The sequence below is a fragment of the Sinocyclocheilus anshuiensis genome, unplaced genomic scaffold (assembly GCF_001515605.1).
Source record: "Sinocyclocheilus anshuiensis isolate Anshui unplaced genomic scaffold, SAMN03320099.WGS_v1.1 scaffold524, whole genome shotgun sequence".
NCBI lineage: Eukaryota > Metazoa > Chordata > Actinopteri > Cypriniformes > Cyprinidae > Sinocyclocheilus > Sinocyclocheilus anshuiensis.
The window spans coordinates 248884-268495 of record NW_015555703.1 but is presented as its reverse complement, the minus strand read 5'-3'; the positions used below and the strand labels follow the sequence as shown (position 1 = coordinate 268495).

The window sequence follows — 19612 nt, the reverse complement described above, 5'->3', positions numbered from 1 at the left end:
TATTTATTTATTTATTAATATATAATAATGTATTTATAAAGAACATTTCTACACTTTGGGGTCAGTAAGATACATTTTGAAGGTAATATTTTTATTCAGCGAGGATGTATTAAATTGATTATAAGTGACACTAAAGACATTTATAATTTTACAAAAGATTTCTATAAATGCAGTTAAAATAAATAATAAATGATAAAATAAATGCAGTTCATTTAATCTTTCTATTCATCAGAAAATCTTAAAAAAATGTATCATGGTTTTCCACAGAAATATTAAGCAGTGTTTTCAAAATTGGTAATAAATGCTTCTTGGGCATCAAATCAGCATGTTAGAATGATTTCTGAAGGATCATGTGACATTGAAGACTGGAGACTGAAAAATCTGATTTGCATCACGGGAATAAATTAAATTTTTAAATAGAGGGAAATAGAAAACTGTTATTTTAAATTCTTACTGACCACAAACTTTTCAATTGTTACATTTATCTTTATTTTAGTTTTTGTTGTTGTTGTTATACTGCAGACACTACCTTTCACTAATTGTTTTTTAAAAAGCATGTGTTCAGCATGCGTTTTTAAGTTTGTATGTCCATAGTTGCACTGTATATTTGCATAGACGTCCACTGAAGGTCCTGCTAAACATGGGTCATGTCTTCTGTCTGTGTAGGTATGCTCCAGAATGTCTGATTAATCGGAAGTTCTATAAGGCATCTGATGTTTGGTCATTTGGAGTCACTCTTTATGAAATCATGTCCTACTGTGACCGTGAGAACAGCCCACCACAGGTGAGCATTACAAAGCTCATACTAACTTATTTGAATACATCAGGTATTACAATCACAGTGACCTATTTGCTAATTCCTGTTCTTATATGTTTCTCTGGTAGGTATTCCTGAAGTCGATTGGCCGGTCTCATGGGCAGATGACCATGGCCAGGCTGGTAGATGCTCTTGAGAAAGGCTGGAGGATGCCGTGTCCAGATTCATGCCCTGAAATGGTGAGATATTTGACCTCGGAGATACAGCCTCCCTGATATCATTATTATATCATATTATATTATGGGCAGTTTCTTCAAAAGATGTGTTTCTGTGGCTGCAGGTGTACACTCAGATACGCAGGTGCTGGAGTCATGCCCCAGAAAACAGAGTGGACTTCAATAGCCTAATCAAAGAGTTTGAGTTTTTCCTCACTAGAGAAAACATCTAACTTCCATTCATCAGATCAGATCCACCTACAGAATTCAGATGCATTTTGTATTTGTACGTATCGTTCTCATTATACCAAGAAAAATTATGCACATTACTTTCGCTTCAGATCTTTGCCAGTTAATCATCTACCTCCAAAAACACTTAACACACCGCTTAGCACTCAACAAGTATCAAGTATTAAAAAGGTTCATTTAAAAAAGCTGAAGCCACATCAAATTTACGGCCAGATTTACTAACAGCTTACACCAGTGCAAACCCTCTTCAGGCATTAAAAAACTACTGTCATGAAAAGGCATGGGCACAGTCATTAGGCTTGTTCGAGATGCATCGGCACTGCACAGAACGATAGGCATATGACATCAAAGTACCGCGAGTGTGATTAGAGAGCAGCCAACTCTTAAGCTTTTAAATCACTCTCGCCGTACGTTGATGTCACACGCCAATCGGTCTGCGCAGCGCTGATGCATCTAAAACAAGCCTATTTTTGCGGCTGACCTTATTGCATATGCATTTGTAGGAGTTTCCCTTATAAATGCAAAATTTATGGTAGAAGAGTATTTAAATGAATCACGCAATGTGATTTACTAAGGTTTGAGCTAGTCAGTTTACTGTGGTATTTGTGGCATTATCTAAAGCCCAAAAAAGCATGTCTTAATTTTGCGCTTGACATGACACGATAGTTGCTAATTTGCTCTGCTCTTGGTAGATTGCATTGGTCATTATGGAAATGATCTGGTTGTGTCTGTGTTCTTTAATTTTCTCATTGTCAGTAGATCATGCACAGAACTTTACATTCCTATTGGCGCTTTTAGGGGATTGCGATTTCATGCTAATTTGCCTTGATTAGTAAATCTGGCCCATAATGTATAAAAATACATGAATTGTTTCAATGAAAGAAAAAACGCAGACGTGCCTTAATATCACAGGAGACATATTTGTTAGGAGTGTAACGGTACATGTATTTGTCCCGAACGGTAACGGTACTGATGTCACGGTTCGGTTCATGCAGTCAGACGACAAATACAGTCAGTCATAGGCCCTGTACCAAATCCCACCCTAAACCCTCGCAGTCTTTCTATGATTCCACACTTTCGTGACGTAATGCCGCTTTGACTGTCGTGTAGAAGTCTGCTGCTGAGCTCGCCTCAGTGTGGGCTCGGCAGCAGTGGGCATCGAGGGCACATAGCGACCCTTCTGAAAGCTAAAATGACGAATGGGACACCCTACAGTCTTGTGGACTTAACGGATACGCGCACGCAAGAGCTCGAAGAACTGCCTGTTTTTTTTTTAATTTTTTTTTTTTAAGCAGTGTGGGAAAGTTTCGGTTGACCGGCTATAAGGTATAATCACTGTACACTATGCTCAAAATATAGGAAGACAAATATGTGGGGGTTTATATGAATGTATCTCTGAGAGGAACTAACCATCTTCAGAAATGTTTTGATGGCATTTTCTTTTCCTCTTACCTCCATATAAAACATATTAAAGTAGTGTTTATAAGCGCAGGTAACCGAGGAAACTCTATATCGCTGCTGTTCCATAGACGCCACCTGCTGTCAGAGAATAAATTAGCATTTTCATTCAGTCCATCTGCAGTTGTTTTGTGCAGGTGTCTTGTGTAGCATAATTTCACAAATCTAAAGTCAGACCATTCTGTTTTTGCTTGAAATTATAAAATCTAATTCAAATATTAAACAAAAACAACTGCTCATGCTACATGTGTGTGTAGCACTACTGTCTGTTCAAAATAAATGAAAAAATGAATTTCCTGTTGATCGAACCGTGACTCCGAATCCGAGGTACGTACCGAACCGTGACTTCTGTGTACCGTTACACCCCTAATATTTGTTGTATTTTACTGGACAATCTATAGCTGCTTTTCCAATGTCGGGCTGAACGGTTCTAAGAATGGTAAGAAACCAATTATGTTTCCACTTCAGCTCTGTTCGGCACGGCGTGATTAAGAACCGTTCTCGGCTCGAAACCGTGCAGACAGAATGCGTGTAGTGATGTCGCCACTCAGGATTGGTCAGTTGTTTGTTGTCTAGCTACTAGTTTCTCTCTATAGCTGGCCAAGCGTGCTATTTGAGTGAAGCAAACAGAAATATCTGGTCATCCTTCATAATGCAGATGCTAATTACATCTCATATATATACCGTATGTAAACACTTGCATTACCAAGGCAACGACTGACACATTTGTATTACGAGCTCTGTTGTCAGCCCCACAGTGGAAATCGAAACCATGTCCAATGGAATGGTTAAGCGATGAGGACAGTTCAGCCTGATGGTGGAAAAGCACCTTATTACAGACAGACATAGATAGATAGATAGATAGACAGACAGATAAAAAGAGATCTATTAAAATGCATGGTGGATAAATATTGTCATGATTGTAATTTCATTTTATTATTTTTTAAATAGTCTTACTGGGTGTTATATTCAGTTGATTGTATTGTAACATTTTTCTTTAATATGCTATATCATAAAAAAACTGTTTTGACTTGTGTTTATACGATCATGTGATATCTTAATTTGTCCTAGAAGTCATACAGTAGGTCAAAGAAAGGGAGTGAGTCCATTCCACCAGTTCGTCCATTTCTCGCTCCCAGTGTTCCTGCTCATCTGGACACAGAGCCAGAGCAGGACCAGGAATCTGGGGGGTCAGCAGTTCTAGTGGGACACATAGCAGAAGGTGAGGTGGGATCTGGGTGTGAGTTTGGTTCTTTTAAAGTGGACTCAAGTGTGAAAACACCCTGAAAGAGAACACAGACTGATTTACAGGAGGAATCACCTGGAGATTTGCACTGCATGTAGAGTTTTCTCATGCGTTCCATCCGGGTGCGCTTTGTTTTTTTTCTTTGGAAGCTTCTGAACAGGGCTGCATGACCATAAAACGTAGAATAACAATGTGTAGAGTATTTTACTGTTCTGGTGTTTATAAGGGTGTTCCAATATCAAATAGTATATATGTAAATGTAAAGCAAATTATATCCACTGAATAAAATCATAGATTGATTATAGGAAGTGAAAAAATGAAAAGTTGAAAAGTCTATGGAGTGCAATTCTTTAACAGATACTACACTAAAATTATATATATATATATATATATATATATATATATATCAAAATAATAAATAATAATATAAAATGTACTTTTTTTTTTTTTAGAAGTTCAGACTTTTGCTAGTACTGCACTAATAACATTATATCAGTAATACAAATAATTATTTAAAATGTACTTGTATAGAAGTTCAGATTTTTGTTAGTACTGCAATAACCAGAGTTTCTTTATTTACTTTTATCTACACAGGTTTAAAGACTTATAGGAAGATTTTAGGTTACGTTATTTGAATGTTATTTCCATTTAAAGGTACATTTTGCAGTTTAGGTTATTTAAAAAACATGAAATATACCAGCTGTTGTCCCAATGCCTGTATTAGGAATATATAACTCTCTCTCTTCTCTGAATAACCGAGAAAATATTTATTCAGAATTTACTGAATCTACTGCATAAAACAAAAGAGACAGACAGACAACTGCAGAATATCATTTATACAGACATAAATTCATACAGTATCAAATTTATATAACAATATCAAGGCAAGGTCTATGTGTAGCATAATTTCACAAATCTAAAGTCAGACCATTCTGTTTTTGCTTGAAATTATAAAATCTAATTCAAATATTAAACAAAAACAACTGCTCATGCTACATGTGTGTGTAGCACTACTGTCTGTTCAAAATAAATGAAAAAATGAATTTCCTGTTGATCGAACCGTGACTCCGAATCCGAGGTACGTACCGAACCGTGACTTCTGTGTACCGTTACACCCCTAATATTTGTTGTATTTTACTGGACAATCTATAGCTGCTTTTCCAATGTCGGGCTGAACGGTTCTAAGAATGGTAAGAAACCAATTATGTTTCCACTTCAGCTCTGTTCGGCACGGCGTGATTAAGAACCGTTCTCGGCTCGAAACCGTGCAGACAGAATGCGTGTAGTGATGTCGCCACTCAGGATTGGTCAGTTGTTTGTTGTCTAGCTACTAGTTTCTCTCTATAGCTGGCCAAGCGTGCTATTTGAGTGAAGCAAACAGAAATATCTGGTCATCCTTCATAATGCAGATGCTAATTACATCTCATATATATACCGTATGTAAACACTTGCATTACCAAGGCAACGACTGACACATTTGTATTACGAGCTCTGTTGTCAGCCCCACAGTGGAAATCGAAACCATGTCCAATGGAATGGTTAAGCGATGAGGACAGTTCAGCCTGATGGTGGAAAAGCACCTTATTACAGACAGACATAGATAGATAGATAGATAGACAGACAGATAAAAAGAGATCTATTAAAATGCATGGTGGATAAATATTGTCATGATTGTAATTTCATTTTATTATTTTTTAAATAGTCTTACTGGGTGTTATATTCAGTTGATTGTATTGTAACATTTTTCTTTAATATGCTATATCATAAAAAAACTGTTTTGACTTGTGTTTATACGATCATGTGATATCTTAATTTGTCCTAGAAGTCATACAGTAGGTCAAAGAAAGGGAGTGAGTCCATTCCACCAGTTCGTCCATTTCTCGCTCCCAGTGTTCCTGCTCATCTGGACACAGAGCCAGAGCAGGACCAGGAATCTGGGGGGTCAGCAGTTCTAGTGGGACACATAGCAGAAGGTGAGGTGGGATCTGGGTGTGAGTTTGGTTCTTTTAAAGTGGACTCAAGTGTGAAAACACCCTGAAAGAGAACACAGACTGATTTACAGGAGGAATCACCTGGAGATTTGCACTGCATGTAGAGTTTTCTCATGCGTTCCATCCGGGTGCGCTTTGTTTTTTTTCTTTGGAAGCTTCTGAACAGGGCTGCATGACCATAAAACGTAGAATAACAATGTGTAGAGTATTTTACTGTTCTGGTGTTTATAAGGGTGTTCCAATATCAAATAGTATATATGTAAATGTAAAGCAAATTATATCCACTGAATAAAATCATAGATTGATTATAGGAAGTGAAAAAATGAAAAGTTGAAAAGTCTATGGAGTGCAATTCTTTAACAGATACTACACTAATACTTTCTACTCTACTTTTTAATAACAAAATGAGCAAAACTAGTCCTTGCATGGAAGCCCATTTTTGCCATACTGTATAAGAATCATGCTTTGGCAAATCATAATTATGACAAAAGTCATCATTATAAAACAAAAAGTAAAACTTATGAGATACAAAGTCATAATTATAAATAACAGTTATGAAATCAACAGTCATAATTGTGACAAAATTAGATTTTTTTATAATTATAACTTTTTATCTAATAATTTAGACCTCTTGTCAATTTCTAATTTTTATTTAAATCAAAATGATTTAATGAATGTTTAATATGTCAATTATGAAATAAAAAGTCAAAATTATTTCTTTTTCAACTTTTTTGATTATTATGACTACTAATGACTATCTAAGCAAGTTTACAAGAGTCCGTACAAATGGGAATAGAATAATACAGGATATTACAAGTGCCCCTTTATGTCAGGAATGTAAACAATATTTAATTTAAACTACATTTTTTTATTACTGTTTGAGTAATTACTGAGCTTGTAAGTAATGAGTGGAAATGTGTAACAACAACTCACATGTTGCACTGTGCTTGAATAAGATGATCTGTCTTATTGACATTTGATTTGACTGGACCACACATCTCTCTGTATAGTTGATAAATTCATCTGAAGCTAAAATGAGGAATATCAGTGAATTTTGGCAGATCATCTCCACATCAGATTATATTTGAGAACATACATCTTGAAGAGATCAACTCGTGTCATGCAGAATGTTTTTAAAGTAAATGATTTGCCTGTAGCAAAGATGGCAAATAAAGCTCTAACATTAGATTTGCTGATACTCTTTGTTGATGTATTCCACACTATCACTAAAAGTACAGTCTAAAAGATCAGATCACTTACATTCGCTTCCTATCAGAAGTTCTGTATTAGTGGTGGCAATTTTCATCCATATGCTGAAATACTTTTCAAAGACAATTCTAAACACTTGTCTTGTAAAGAAGAGGAGCTGGTTTGTTTATAAAGTCTATATTTTTTTGATACCTATTACAAAACTAGGCAGTAAAAGAGTGAAGATTAGTGGCCTTGCCTCTGCCTTGACTTCAGCCCCACACCTGAAAAAGGATGTTTTAACGAGTGAAAAAATATTGTTTGGAAGTATTGTCATGTTAATATGATTTTTTGTAAATTTGATATAGTTGTAATGATGTGAAAGGTGGAGTTGGTGAGTTATTCTTACCCTCCAGCTTCTGGCTGTCCTTAACGACTTGTGTTGATGGAGAGTAGGACAGCATGTTATAAGCTTCCATGGTTACTGATTTCTTGAGCAGTAGGCAAGAGAATGATTTAAAATGATTGTGAATACTGAATAATAGAGTGAATATAGAGGCCGCTATACTATATATGTGCATGTGGCCTGTAACCTGTTGAAATGTGAGAATTTTGTCTTTTACAAAGTCTTGATTTTGTTTTGGGGGTGTACTAGAACATGCTCTCATGCTTGGTGGTTCGAAAAACGTATTATTTTTTTTTACATAATTTACATTATTACAATACCTTTCTCTTGGATGGCGTCAATATTGCCATATCAATTTGAGCCGGATTCAGAACCAGGGAATATTGAACAAGAGAATCGCGCCGAACCTTTGCACGACGCACGGATATTGCAAGACATATTAGAGTGGTAACGTTATTGTTTTTTTTTAGCTAAATCAGGTTTTAGATAGGATGTCAACAATCGCTTAAAAATAACTGCATTTACTATGTACAGATAAGTGCATATGTATTATTTTTATTGTTATTTAATTCTAACATTATAACATGAATTGCAGTGAAACTGTTATACAGTTGAATTTATTTATACCATAGTCCAGTGTTTCCCAGGCGGCATATATATGCAAACTCGTTCTCTGCCAGCAGGGGGTGCTGTTGGAGTGGCAGAGATCGAGGTTTCCCCGGTAACGGCTGTACACAAAGCAGCGCTTGCTCAAAAAAACACTGCTTTATCAGACATTACATGCAAGATTAAATGAGAATGACATCCAATTTTAACTGTCAGCAATTTCTTATAAAAACTTTTCATAATTGTAACATACATATTTACATACATAATTATTCAGTTGCATGTGTAATAACTTGCGAAAACTTGAGGCTACAGCAGCAATTCTTCTTGGTGTCGTCTTGTCTGATGCACTCAACCAAGCGTTCGAACCACGACCTCGGCCCTCCCCACCCCCCAACCATCCGAATTTCCGTAGGCGGGAATTATTTTAATGATATTCTAATGGACCGCTTTGTGATATCACAGAACCTGGAAAACAAACGCTGTGGTCCAAACGAGCCGTTTGTTCTAGTTCTTGATAAGGGATTTTTAAAAAACGAAATATCTCCCTTTGGAGTGGAGTTTGAGATTTGTAAGTTTGAAGATCTTTTTTATGCCCAAACATTCAAAAAGTGAAAAAGCATAATAGGACCCCTTTAAGCAAGTTTACTCAAGTCCTTTTAAGGATTTTACGTCAAACCCCGTAATGAATTAATAATTTGCACTCAATCAGTGCTGGCACATTTTACTGTTTTATAAAAAAAAGACCATATTCCTTAACATACAGTGGGTACGGAAAGTATTCAGACCCCCTGCTGTGTGTACATTAATGAGGAAAAAAAATTAACTTAAATGATTTTAGCAAATGGCTGCAATATAACAGAGTGAAAAATTTAAGGGGGTCTGAATACTTTCCGTACCCACTGTATCTGTTATCAGCAGTTACCTGTCGGTAACAGCTGTGTCTCATTTCAGCCAGGGTATTATCAGAGTTTGTTTACAGAGGCGGACAAAGTACTCAACTCTATTACTTGAGTGAAAGTACAGATACTGCTGGTCAAATATTACTCCATTACAAGTAAAAGTTGTAAAGACAGATTTTTACTTAAGTAAAAGTACAGAAGTACTTGCTTTTAAAAGTACTTAAGTACCAAAAGTAAATTTCCTTTTTTATGTCAATGCACTGTTTTATTGGTGTATGTAATACATGCAACACCTCTGAAGCAACTTACAATACATTACACCTACTGAATACACTGACTAGCTTGTAGTATCTTTGGAATAAAGAGCTTGTAGAACGTTAAAAACCTATGGGGGAAAAAAACCAAAACAAAAAAAAATAATTTAACACCCCTACCCACCCCCACAAAAGCAGGACGGTAGTGATCTCACACAGCTCTGGATACATCTATGTGTAGCCATTCATCCACATTTGAACAGAGTGTACAGTGAAATTACTGTAAATACAGACTGATAAGGAAGAAATCAAACCTGCTTTAAACCCCAGCAACACAACTGTAGCTGTATAACTTTACAACAGCAACACTGCTTTAACAAAAATGCAAAACAGCAAGACTTATTTGACATCAAAACAAAAATTTTAAAAATGCTGTCTAATCGTTCTCACTGTACTTTGATGTCACACACAGAACGGTCTGCAGTGCTGCTTCAGTCAAACACCTTTTGTGTTTTATTAGGAGATGCACAACAGTTCTTCTGTGGCTTTATAGGTAATATTTTCACTTACACAATTTAGCTAAATCAGACAATATTGTGTCTAATATAAACCACAATATTAACTTCTTATTATTGAATTGTTGTAAATAAATATCACATTTGGAACTGGTCAGTGCTCAAAAAATGCTGGGAAATCACTTCATGTAGCCCCAAGAGTGATTACTGATAAACTGTCTGAAAAAAAGAAAGTCACGTTTTAGAGAAGAAAAAAATCACCCACTGACTTTCAAAGCTGCCACATAGTAATGACTTTCTACTTCGAGGACCTTGATAGAAATGTAGTGGAGTGAAAAGTACAATATTTGTTTTTCAAATGTAGTGAAGTTAAAGTCATAAGTTTCCAGAAAAAATAATACTCAAGTAAAGTACAGATACTCAAAAAGTGTACTTAAGTACAATACTCAAGTAAATGTACTTAGTTACTGTCCGCCTCTGTTTGTTTATGAGTGCCTGTGGTTGGTTGTTGGGCAGTGCATTCAGGAATACAACTTTCATCAGTGGTTGGCTCGTGAATATTAATTGAGTCATAGGCACGTTGCGCAGTAACCTTCCTGGAGCGTCAAGTGACGTAATTAATATTGATAAGCTAAACTTATTTTTCTGATAATGCGAGAAAATGCTGCAATTATACTTTTACTTGAAAGCAATGTTTAGTAAAAAAAAAAAAAAAGAAAAGAAAATGTAAATATGACATTTAATCTAATCATGTAATAACAGTAGGGCCTCTTCTCCCGGTTCTTTCATGTATCTTTGAAAGCTGCAGGGCAATGGTGACGAGCTCCGCCAGCGCCACCTGTGACACAAAACAAAACTAAAAACGTATTACTCCAAACATTTTTGCTCGTTTTATCATATATATATATATATGACTATCTATATATATGTTCTCTATTATAGATCAGTGGGTAAGATATGAACAGTGCTGGGTTGTCCGTTACTGATTCTGAAATTTACATTACAAAAATTAATCCACGACATTACACATTTTAAGTAATATAATCAGGCTAATTTTTGAGTAATTATTTATTACTTTAGACCTAACTCGTTTATAATATTGATTAAATTAGGATAATCTTGTATATGACCATATTGATATAAAAATGCTAAGAGAAAGAAAATATATTGCACTCGTTGTAATTAACAACATGAAGTGCATTAAACATTAAGGTTTCCCAAACTGGGTTTTGTTAAGGAACTGCAGGGAATTCTTGAGTTTAATGTTAATCTAATAATTAGGCTAATTACATCATAAAAATGTAACATAAATAACAACAATAAAAATAAAACACTTACTAAAAATATGAAATATTTATTTGTTTACTTGCATGACATGTGACCAGTCAGAGAACAGTGAACATGCAAATGTGTTAATTACTAACTTACTATACCTTAAAATCTCAGGGAGTACTTCAATTAAATTTATTAGGTGAAAGAGGGTTAGTTGACAAAAGAGTTTGGCAATCCCTGCATTACATGTAAATAAGAACGTGAATTTGTGCATTTTAATGTGTTTGAAAGACAAAAGCCTTCTTAAGACAGTAAAACATGGTTAAATAACCCACTGATTTATAGTTCAAATAAAAAGTAATGTGTTCATCAGTGGTTGATGCAGTGTTGAAATGTTGGGAAAAAGTTCTGAAAAAGAACTAAAAAAAGAAAATTATGAATAATTTATTTGCTATTGTGAATAGTATGTAATCAATAATATCATGTAATCAGTAAAAACAGTAACTGTAGTCTGATTACGAGTATTTTAAATCTAATTACAAGTACATTTTTGGAATCTGATTATGTAATCCAGATTACATGTAATCAGTTACTATCCAGCACTGTGTATGAAACATAACATTTTAGAAGTATAAGTTCCATAAGAAATAAGTCATAATTTACCTGTGGGTCCTGAAAGAGCTTGTTTATATCTTTCTCGTAACTGTCGATATACAGACGAACTGTGGCTCTGTAACTATCGGTCCCACTGAGACGAAAGATGATGCGAGAACCTCCTTTAAAAATGATCCGCAAACCCTACAGGGAATGTTTACATGTTCTTAATACTAATGTAGTCGTTTTATACAATTTATTAGAGTAATAACAGTATGCCTGTGACAAATGCCTGCTCAACAAAGAGAATCCACTATATTACCTGATTTCTTGAAATGGTTCCATCCACAGGGTCACTGTACTCAAAATTGTCTGCCGCCTCCACTTGGTATTTCTTTTCCCCCACAGTAAACACTTGCCCAATGAATGCCCTGTCTGAAATCATCAGCTCCAGATCCAACATCATCTCCACAGCCGCATCTAAATCCACTTCCTCATAGTCAAATCTGTCACGTAAAAACATGCCATCAATCTACAAACAAATGTCTGACTAGACTGCATATGTAGAAGGCATCTTTTACTGATAGTGCACCTGGTGTAGTAGTTCCTCCCGTAGGTTCTCCAGTGGTCTGTCATAATGTCTTCTACACTTTGCCTCCTCACCGCTAGGATGGACAGCCATGCTAGCACTGCCCACAGCCCATCTTTCTCCCGTATATAATCTGAACCTACGGAGAGAAGAGCAAATAAAAAAAAAAAAAAACGTTTTAACTGTTCACTGAAAGGTTCTTTGGGGATCCAAAAAAGGTTCTTCTATGGCATTGCTATGAAAAACCTCTTTTGAAACCTTAGTGTAAAGAACTTTTTCTGTTAATAACAACCTGTTATCCAATAGAAAGTTTCCATGGATGTTAAAGGTTCTTAATGGAACCATCAATGCCGATAAAAAGCCTTTATTTTTTAAAAGTGTATCTTGCACAATCTGTTGTGGGTGTTTCTTCAACTGTGGTCACTTTTATGTCCCAAGGATTAAAAATAATAAGATTTTGTTGAATGAAAGTCACATTAAAACTGTATTGGGTTACACTTTATTTCGATAGTCCACTTTAGACATTCTACTAACTATAAGTAACTTTGTAACTACATGTCAACTACATGTCAACTAATTCTCATTAATTTGCAACTACATGTCTACTAACTCTCAGAGTAGACTGTTAGGGTAGGTTTAGGGTTAGTAGAATAAGTTGACAAAGAAAGTGTTAGAAGATATTAAGCAGACAGTCTACTAATACTCTACTAACTGCTAGTTGACATGTAGCTGCAAAGTTACTTACTGTTAATAGAGTGTCTAAAGTGGACTATCGAAATAAAGTGTTACCCTGTATTGTATGCTCAAAATGCAATGTAGAATTTAGTGATTTATCCTCATCTTAGACCGAGACTTAGTCTTAAAATACCAAATTCCATCATATAAATATGTATTGATGTATAATATTTTAAAATTAAATTATTTATTGAAAATGTTTAATAATATGTAATCAATCAAAAAGTAACTGTTGTCTGATTACGAGTATTTTAAAATGTAATACAGTATAATCTAATTACAAGTACTTCATTTTTTGAAGGTGATTATGTAATTCAGATTACATGTAATCAGGTACTACCCAGCACTGCGTATATGAAACATAACATTTTTAAAGTATCCATAAGAAATTAGTCATAATTTAAGTGTTTATTATTGATTTTTGTTTAATTTGATATGTTTAACACAAATTTAAACTGTCCCTCGGTTATTTCCAACAAAACCTCTAATAATTTTTTTGTTTAGTTCATTTGTATTCATTTATTTATTTGACCATGGAGGCAATGGTTTTAGTGATGAGAATGAGATTATAAGGAAAGAAAGAAAGAAAGAAAGAAAACAAACAGAGGAAAAACCCAGGTAAATATCATTTGAACAGAATCATTTTAGTGTGTCATTTTTAATCAAGCTGTAATGTGAAAATGCTACTTATGCTACCTATTTAAATTAGCCTTATACGGTCTAAAAAATTAAGGTTCCAAAAGGGGTTCTTTTCAGCAACGCCACTGAAGAACCATTTTTTGTCAATAAAGAACCTTTCAGTGAACAGTTCTTAAAATAACCATTTTTATCCAAGTGAGAAGAAAATTGTAATAATCTGAAGAACCACTTTCTTCTATAAAGAACATTTTGTGGAATGGAAAAGTTCCATGGATGTTAAAAGTTCTTCATGGAGCCACAGATGCCAATAAAGAATCTTTACTCATAAGAATGCATAGCAAGGCGTTTTTAAATGTCATTTCCATCACTGTAATTTCTGCAGAATGCTATGTGATTGAAATGAGCCGATAGGTCATGACTTATATACACTGAACAAAATTATAAACGCAACACTTTTGTTTTTGCCCCCATTTTTCATGAGCTGAACTCAAAGATCTAAGCCTTTTTCTATGTACACAAAAGGCCTATTTCTATCAAATATTGTTCATCAGCTCATGAAAAATGGGGGCAAAAACAAAAGTGTTGCGTTTATAATTTTGTTCAGTGTATATATATATTTTTAAATGAATTTATTTTTGTCTTTATATGTAGAGTGACTATACATCCTCTTTTTCCTGGACAAGTCCTGGCCAGGATTTCTAAATTGCCTAAAACCTCTGGGTTTGTTTTCCTACTGACATGCTCTCTGCAATCCTCATACATTATATATACACATATTTGCATTGGTTTGATTGTTCTCTGTAGATCCCACCTTCTCGCACACCACAACTGGTAGTTTATGTACAATGCCTGCACATATTTGTCAAACTACTTTTCAGTCATTACCTTCAGCAAGTTTGAGAACAATATAGGAAAACAGGACGGAAGCCAAAACCTGGACATTGTAGCAATCCTGATGTATTTCCGATGAAAAAGAGGATGTATGGTAACACTATTTTATGCGTCGTACATTCATTACCTGTGCCAAAACTTTCCTCCCCACACAATGAGAGACGACCTGCGTCCATCAAGCTCCCCAAAAACCTCCATCCGGTTGGGGTCTCATATAGCTGGATCTTGGTGGCTCTGGCCACCCTGAATAAAACAGAAGAGTGAGTGGAAATGCAGCTGGTCCTGTCAAGTGTACATCTTTAATAGTGTGAAACATTTAGGAGTAATATTCACATGTCCAAAGCTGCACTGGTGGGCATACTCCTAGCAAAGCCTCTTACTCCTGTGTGCTGGAAGTAAGGAATGCAGAAGATGTTTGCAGCAAGGACAGCAACTGAGTCGGAGGGGTTTACAAAGAAGCCGTGCTTCCCGAGGATCATATTACGGTCCTAGAAAGAGAGAGAGTGAGGCCAGGGTCAAGAAAATGTTATGCTGACTGTCACTTGAGCACTTCTGCTTGGGTCAAAGGTCGTACAGTAACACTGATCTCAATGTCTCAACACCTACACCGTCACCATCAAAAGCAGCGCCGAAGTCATACTGTCCGCTCTTCATCGTCTCAACAAGCTCAGAGGCATAGATCAAGTTGGGGTCTGGGTGGCGACCTCCAAAGTTCTCCAGAGGTACGCAGTTAATGGCTGAATTTGCAGGGGAGCCCAGCTCCTCACACAGGATCTTCTTCACATACGGCCCAGTCACTGTACAACCAATGGAGGTTCAACAACAAGAGTTCAAAGAGTCAGTGCTTTTAAATGTGCAGTATGTAATATTGACAGCTAGCGGTTGAGATGGGCACTGCAGTCCAAATTCAAAATATTGGAGAGAGTTGTTTCTCCTGCCACCTCCTCCTAAGACTGGACGCTCATGCGGGTTGCCAGATTGAGGACATGCAATAGGAACGAGCGCAACTGACAACGGAAGGCAACAAGCCTTACACTGTAAGTTGTAGAGTTGATTTATCCAATTTTTAATATTCCTCTGCTCATAGAGCTTTTTAGATGGATGCTGAAGCTTTTTAGGTCGAGCAAAATCTGCGATCTCTGACCTTTGCTGGGTTCAGTGGTTGCAATATGTTGTGTGTTTCCCGTCAACTGGCAACCCGGGGTGTCGAAATACTATTGGGTATGTTGGCAGTAAGCGGAATCACACAGACCAAAAACAAATACAGACATTGCGACACAGAGTACACATTTCAAAGTAGAATAATTGGTTGTAGTGTTGTTTTTTTTGGAGAAACAAGTATGTAAACTTACCATGTTTCCTAAATACAGTATCTGCATACATATTATATATTTAATTTTTTAGCACAGTCAAAAAAATACATACAGCACTTTTAATGAGATAGAAGACCAAGGGCCATAATTACTACTAACTTGAGCCAGGGCAAACCCTCTATTGGTGTTAGAAAATCTACTGTCAGGATTTACTAAAGACTACTAGTGATAAAAAGGCATGGATATGCAGTTATTTTTGCGATTGACCTTATTGCATATGCATTTGTAGGAGTTTCCCTTTCAGACACAAAATCTATGGGAGGAGAGTATTTAAATAAATCATGTAAGGTGATTTACCAAGATTTGCGCCATCATTTAACGCCCCAAAAAAACTCATGTCTTAACCCATTCTTGTGCTTGAAATGGCTGTGATAGTTGCTAATTTTCTCTGCTCTTGGAAGATTGCATTGGTCATTATGGAAATGATCTGGATGCGTCTGTGTTCACACAGAACTTTATACTCCTATCAGCACATTTATGGAATTGCGATCTCATGCTAATATGCCCTGTTTAGTAAATCTGGCCCCAAACTGGATGATGATTTGTATTGAGAGCTATCCTTCCATTACCAATTAGACCATTTTCATAGATTCAGTTTGAATAAACTAAGCCAATTTCTATCAAACTCTCAATTATAAACCCTGCAGACATAGGTAAGAAATACTGGACTGTAAAAATTCCATTGAAGGAATGTTCTGGTTTCAGTTAAAAACGTTAAACTGTACAGCATCCATCGCATTCCAGCCATTACCATAAGGCCAATTCACACCACACCAACAAAGCAGCTGAAGAATTTCAAATTTTATGAAAAACAACTCTCATGTTCACACTGCCCCAACAGACATAACGCTGACTGAATATGTTCACTTGGGTGAAAACAAATTACAAGTAAATTACATATATTTTTAACTATACTTAAAACTATACTTATAAAAATACATTTAAAGTTAATATTTTGAAACAAACTAAATTTCTACTACTACATCAAAAATAATATTTAAATATTTAATTTAAAATATTAGTAGTACTGTATATTAGTAATTATAATAATATATTTAAATGCATGTTTAAACAGAAATTACATTAAAATTATATTTTAGTTAGCCATAAACATCAGTGCATTTTGCAGCACATAACACCCCAAGTGTTGGGGTGAAAACATTTTAAACATTTAATTGAACAAAGAGAGAGAGATTTCAAAACATATAAATGAAGATAAGTGATGACAGAATTTTAATTGTTGGATGAACTATACCTTTAACAACCATGTAAACCTAAATCTTTTGTATTAGTGTAAGCATCCCTTCAAAGAAGCAAACTCTACCCACAACCTACATTTGTAAGCACAGCAGTTAATCCACCTAGTCAACTTCACAGCTCAAATAACATGCATGGATGCAGAAGATTCCTTTAATTTCAAGGGGCTCATCAATGTGGGATGGTGTTACTCCTTGAAAGCTGAGAGCCGTGCTAGTGTTATGTCAGATAGCTCGTCTTAATCATTCAGATCACTGTACATATATGGAAACTCAATCTCACACAGAAGCGGGCAGCAACACAAGCCTAAACTCATCCCCATCCAACTGGCACACATGGAAGCATCTCATTCCATTAAGTAGATGCAGCTGCTACTCTAAATGCTCTTTTCAAAATGTGGGAAATGGACTTGATGAAGCGTTGGCTATGGAGGTAACTCAATGGCTATATCAGTCTGCTTCTATATCAGTGGAAAGAAATATGGTTCCTCACCTCCATGCATGGCATCTAAACGGATTTGTATGTGGTTGTCTGCTGACAGAAGCTCCTTTAGAACAGCGAAATCGAAGATATTCCTCAGTGAGTTGGCATAGGATTCAACTGGATCCACAATTTCCACTGCATGACAGAATATCGACAGGACATGCATCCATTCTATTCATTTCTCATTAAAAGATGCCATTCTTTTGAATCACAGCTCAGACGTTGCAAATGTTTTCACCTGTAAAAGGTTTAAATTTGTTCTCCAGGTCGAAGGACTGCTTGCCGATAGTCCCCAGATCGACTCTGAGTTCAGGACAGATGGCAAACTCCTCTATGGTTCTGCTCAATTGGAAGATTTGATTTGTGACAGCCTCTGGTGCTGGACCTGTATGGAGGAATGATCAATAACTCAAACAAAAAAGTATCATTAAAGTAGATGTTGTAAGCCTGGGGTCTACCTTATGTTATTTGATCTGTCAAGAGGGTTTAAATTTGCCCCCAAAATTAAATAAATAAATAAATAATTTGCTTGAAGCAAATGAAGCTTACATCATTACATTTATATTTATTATGACGTAATTATTTATTCATTTTTTTGCATAGTGCCTTCTTCATGTAAATTGAGCACATTTCATTCCATATATTTATTACAGTAAAACCAAACATTGCATGTATTTATTTTAAATTGTGTGTATTGTATACACACACACACACACACACACACACACATGCACACTATAATTAAAAAAATTGAAAATACAGAAAAACAATAATTTTGTGTTAAAAATTATTACAATTTAGCATAACTATTTTCTATTTTTATGATGTCAAAGCTGAATTTTCAGCATATATATATATATATATATATATATATTGTAAATGTATTATAAATATAGTAAAATCTAAAATATACTGTGGTTGAAATTTAGTAGTTAATCAATATGGGCTTTTTAATGACGTAATAATATTATTTTACTTTTGGTTAAAAATGCATTAAATCAAATGTACTGTATTACAGTAATGAGAATCTAATGAAAATCAAACCATACAGAGATATACAAATCAACTCTAAAGTAAAATGTCATATAGTATAATAGAATAGTAATAGGAATTTGAGTGGAATCGAGCTAAACTGCCATGAACACAAAGTCACTAGGATATAACTCTTTATGATCATAACATATGCTTAATTTATATACATATCTTTCATTGATTTTTGGGTGAAGTATTACACGGACAACGTTCCTTCATCTTTATAATCACATGTAAGCCATTTTACCTCCATTGGCAGTATTGAATTTGATGCCGAAGTCTCCGTCAGGTCCTCCGGGGTTGTGGCTGGCTGTAAGAATAATGCCACCAATAGCTTTGATCTTCCTGATCACACACGACACAGCCGGTGTCGACATGATGCCTTTCTGACCGATCACAACACGACCCACCTAAGAAATTAATCAGCCCACTTTAAAGGGGTCATATGATGAGATTTCAATTTTTCCTTTCTCTTTGGAGTGTTACAAGCTCTTGGTGCATAAAGAAGATCTGCACAGTTGCAAAGACTAAAGAATCAAATCCAAAGAGATATTCTTTATAAAAGTTCAGAGTCAGCCTGTCAAAGCTGAATTTTCAGCATCATTACTCCAGTCTTCAGTATCCTTCAGAAATCATTGTAATATGTTGATTTGGTGCTTAAAAATCTTTCTTATTACGGTATTATCAATGTTGAAAACATTGGGCTGTCTTTGTTGAAATCATTTTCATTTTTTTCCCCAGGATTTTAGAAAGTTCAAAAGAACAGCATTTATTTGAAATCAATGTATTAAATTGATTCAATTATTGCTTAATAAATGTTGAAAAAATCTTTAATTTGTTTAAAAAAAAAAAAAACTTACTGACTCAGTAATTATGTCCCCACTGGATGCAACAAATGCCTCATTTGTAAAGGGTTTTAATGTTTTTGTCTCGTCGTTCCGGCCGGGACACGGCGTCAAT

General features: G+C 35.4%; 2 protein-coding genes across 4 annotated transcripts in view; one reads left to right on the top strand and one right to left on the bottom strand.

Moving 5' to 3' along the window:
- LOC107671698 (tyrosine-protein kinase JAK1-like) overlaps positions 1 to 4261 on the top strand; it is a 24048-nt gene extending 19787 nt beyond the window's left edge. Inside the window, exons 22-25 of one of the 3 annotated variants that reach the window (XR_001632238.1) lie at positions 667 to 784; positions 886 to 996; positions 1098 to 1258; positions 3751 to 3825. Coding sequence is in view for 2 of the 3 variants with exons in the window: in XM_016464622.1 (XP_016320108.1) it covers positions 667 to 784; positions 886 to 996; positions 3751 to 3966 (445 nt within the window). In the remaining variant the exon portion in view is untranslated. Of the gene's footprint in view, positions 1 to 666; positions 785 to 885; positions 997 to 1097; positions 1756 to 3750 lie in introns of those variants that run through there. The other 2 variants (XM_016464622.1, XM_016464623.1) reach the window with 2 other exon arrangements.
- A 5987-nt stretch (positions 4262 to 10248) lies between these two features.
- The window catches only part of LOC107671769 (phosphoglucomutase-1-like), an 11024-nt gene continuing 1660 nt past the window's right edge, over positions 10249 to 19612 (bottom strand). Inside the window, exons 2-11 of the mRNA XM_016464728.1 lie at positions 18900 to 19062; positions 17859 to 18005; positions 17630 to 17755; positions 15114 to 15304; positions 14841 to 14995; positions 14635 to 14750; positions 12246 to 12381; positions 11976 to 12159; positions 11723 to 11857; positions 10249 to 10625 (exon numbers count right to left, since the gene is read on the bottom strand). Of these exons, the coding sequence (XP_016320214.1) occupies positions 10536 to 10625; positions 11723 to 11857; positions 11976 to 12159; positions 12246 to 12381; positions 14635 to 14750; positions 14841 to 14995; positions 15114 to 15304; positions 17630 to 17755; positions 17859 to 18005; positions 18900 to 19062 (1443 nt within the window). The 3' untranslated portion in view covers positions 10249 to 10535. The remainder of the gene's footprint in view (positions 10626 to 11722; positions 11858 to 11975; positions 12160 to 12245; positions 12382 to 14634; positions 14751 to 14840; positions 14996 to 15113; positions 15305 to 17629; positions 17756 to 17858; positions 18006 to 18899; positions 19063 to 19612) is intronic.